General features: G+C 33.2%; 1 protein-coding gene across 2 annotated transcripts in view; it reads left to right on the forward strand.

The window, feature by feature from the left end:
• The first annotated feature begins 1,765 nt into the window (after positions 1-1,765).
• LOC104825934 overlaps positions 1,766-2,641 on the forward strand; it is a 1,744-nt gene continuing 868 nt past the window's right edge. Inside the window, exons 1-3 of one of the 2 annotated variants that reach the window (XM_010558385.1) lie at positions 1,766-2,119; positions 2,219-2,343; positions 2,415-2,603. In XM_010558385.1, the coding sequence (XP_010556687.1) occupies positions 1,835-2,119; positions 2,219-2,343; positions 2,415-2,603 (599 nt within the window). In that variant the 5' untranslated portion in view covers positions 1,766-1,834. The remainder of the gene's footprint in view (positions 2,120-2,218; positions 2,344-2,414; positions 2,604-2,641) is intronic. The other variant, XM_010558384.2, reaches the window with a different exon arrangement.

Below are 2,641 nucleotides of genomic sequence, written 5' to 3' on the forward strand. Positions count from 1 at the left end.
TAAATTGGGGGGGGGGGGCCCGTATTGGCGGTTTTAAAAATAGCAATATTATTTTTGGATAAAGAAATACGTATGTAAATCGTAATTAATTTCAAAATTAGAGATCCATCATATTAAATGTTATCCAAACCGTAAATAATAAATATGAATTGCTAATTTTATGTCTATATTTTACGTGAAACAAGACAACTGTGTGATAAAAAAGAAAAAGGGGACGTAACATTGGATGTGAATATGTAGATTGTTCAAATATATATCTAAACGGATCATATAATATATTCTATTCACGTGTGTAGATAAGATTGAGACATATTTATCCGAATTTAGTAGAGATAACAATTAATGGTCACATATAAATAAATATGCACGAAATAAATTTTACCCATTTTAGTAATGATTACAAAAAATCCAACCAGAATAGGAGTGACTGACCAGGTCGTCATCTCGTCAAGTTGGGCGACTTTTTTAGTTTCTATGTTTATTTTCTTTTATTATTTTCAATTTCCGTGCATAAAAACCATAAATTATATATATTTATTTATTTTTGGTAAGAGAAAATAATTTCTTAATCATTGTCAGGAAAGCTACACATCAACGAATATTAATGGTGGACAGTTGGTAAGCGATGTCGGATGTTTCATAAATTAGGTCTCAATGATACATATCGCCTGTCTTTATCCCTTTCTTTGTTAGCAATAAATATATTTTTCTTGGCCCAGATTTTTTTTTCCCTTTTGTTTCGATATTTTTAAATAAGATAGATAGATAGATAGATAGATAAGTCAACATAAAATTGTTTTATGCTTTAATTTCTAATGATTTTGTAGATGAATTATGCGATTCATAATAATAACATATTCGTTATGGGACGTATAAAATAACGGGGAATTGATGAAATATTAACAAAAAGAAAGTCAGATTTGTTGAAGGTCGTGACTGTGACAGTTTGCGTCCATCTAAATGCTGATAGGTTTTATTTGGGTAGGCGAAATATTTATTTCGGGAGCTATGAGATTACGTAACGTCTTCGCTTTAATCTCATGGACGTCATTAATGCGTGTGTGTGCATGTTGAATAATAATTGTCCAAATGCAAAATAATACCTAATCCATAAAGAATATATATATAATAGAAAAAAAAAAAAGCAATAAAAATCATCATTAGATAAGTTTTGAATTTATAAATAAGTTTGGTGTAGGAAAAAGATGCTAATACGTTTATAAATATTGTATATATTCACTTTATCTCAATCGAGAATAGCGATGAGTATAATCAATATTATATCATATCCAATATAATTACTTTGTTAATGAGATGCAATTTTTTATTATCATTATTGTCGACTAATAATGATGATATATTGTGTATTTTTATTTAAGTGATGTAATTATTCAAATAATACATAAACATGTACCCCAAATATGTGATACATTGATTTATATATTTTGACATTTAAATTCTTAGTCATTACATCATCATTTTAACTAAAACGTTTCATGTAGACTACTTGTTGAGGTTTTAAAATTAATGCTTATTTTTGTATCTTTCACCAATTCAATATTACTTATTTGTTTTCTTTAAATCAAAATTAAATTACGGATTTTTTTGTCTGGCAGGTCTCCTAAATTATATAAAAGAATATAATTTTAAAACTAAAGCATAAACTAATATGAAACACAGAAATCGTGTAAAACATAGGACCAAAAAAGAAAAAAAAAGTCCTGTAACTTGTAAGCCCTTTTTGTGGACGAAATTCAACAACAAGAAAAAATCTTTGTAAAGACTTTCAACGGGAGTTCAATATGTTTGGATATTCGGATATTCTGAAAAAAATATGCAAACCCTTGCAGCACCATATTCTCTAAACATCCATCACAGACCACATCGTCAACCCAGATGGTCAAACCGGTCACCGGCTAGGCCAGTCGGCTGCCTGAGTAACGGGAGCCGGAAGCGGGGCAAAACCGGTATTGAAAAATCATGGCACCCGGTTAGTCTCCGGTTATTCGGAACAGGCTTCGTCTTGGGTCCCCTCCTTGATGGTCTCCATTCCCGGGTTAATCTTGTTGTCTATCAAAATGGAGCTCTTCAGATTGGCCCTCTTCGTACCAACGTTTGGGTAAATTAATATTCAATCTATTTGCTTTGTAAGTGTTCTTTATATATATATATATATATATGTTTAATGTTGTTTTTTCTCTGGGTAATGTGATGTCAGGTCCCGTTCTTGCTTGGACTCTTTTACTGCAGTGTTGGGCTGCTGCAACTTTTCTTGGATGGAAGAGCTTCTTCAACTGAGAAGCGCCCAGATGGCAGCTTGGACAAAACTGTCATTTCACTCTTGTCGGTATACTCGTACACACACATAAATGTCTGTACGTATGTAAAATTATGTATGTAATGTAACCACGCAGGGCACTGGTGGTGTTCATCGAGCTGAGCGCGGAAATGTACAAAGCGGGAGTTGCAGACAACGTGGAGGCATACATTCTTTTTGCAGCAGCGGAAGTGCTTTGGTTCTCTCTGGACAGAACATGGTTTTCCTTCGCCATTGCCTCTCTTATCGGCACTGTCTGTCCCTTGGCTGAAATCCCCATCATGAAGTAAGAACCCTAACACCACCTCCCCCCCCCCCCCCCAA

This window comes from Tarenaya hassleriana, unplaced genomic scaffold (genome assembly GCF_000463585.1).
Source record: "Tarenaya hassleriana unplaced genomic scaffold, ASM46358v1 Cleome5, whole genome shotgun sequence".
NCBI lineage: Eukaryota > Viridiplantae > Streptophyta > Magnoliopsida > Brassicales > Cleomaceae > Tarenaya > Tarenaya hassleriana.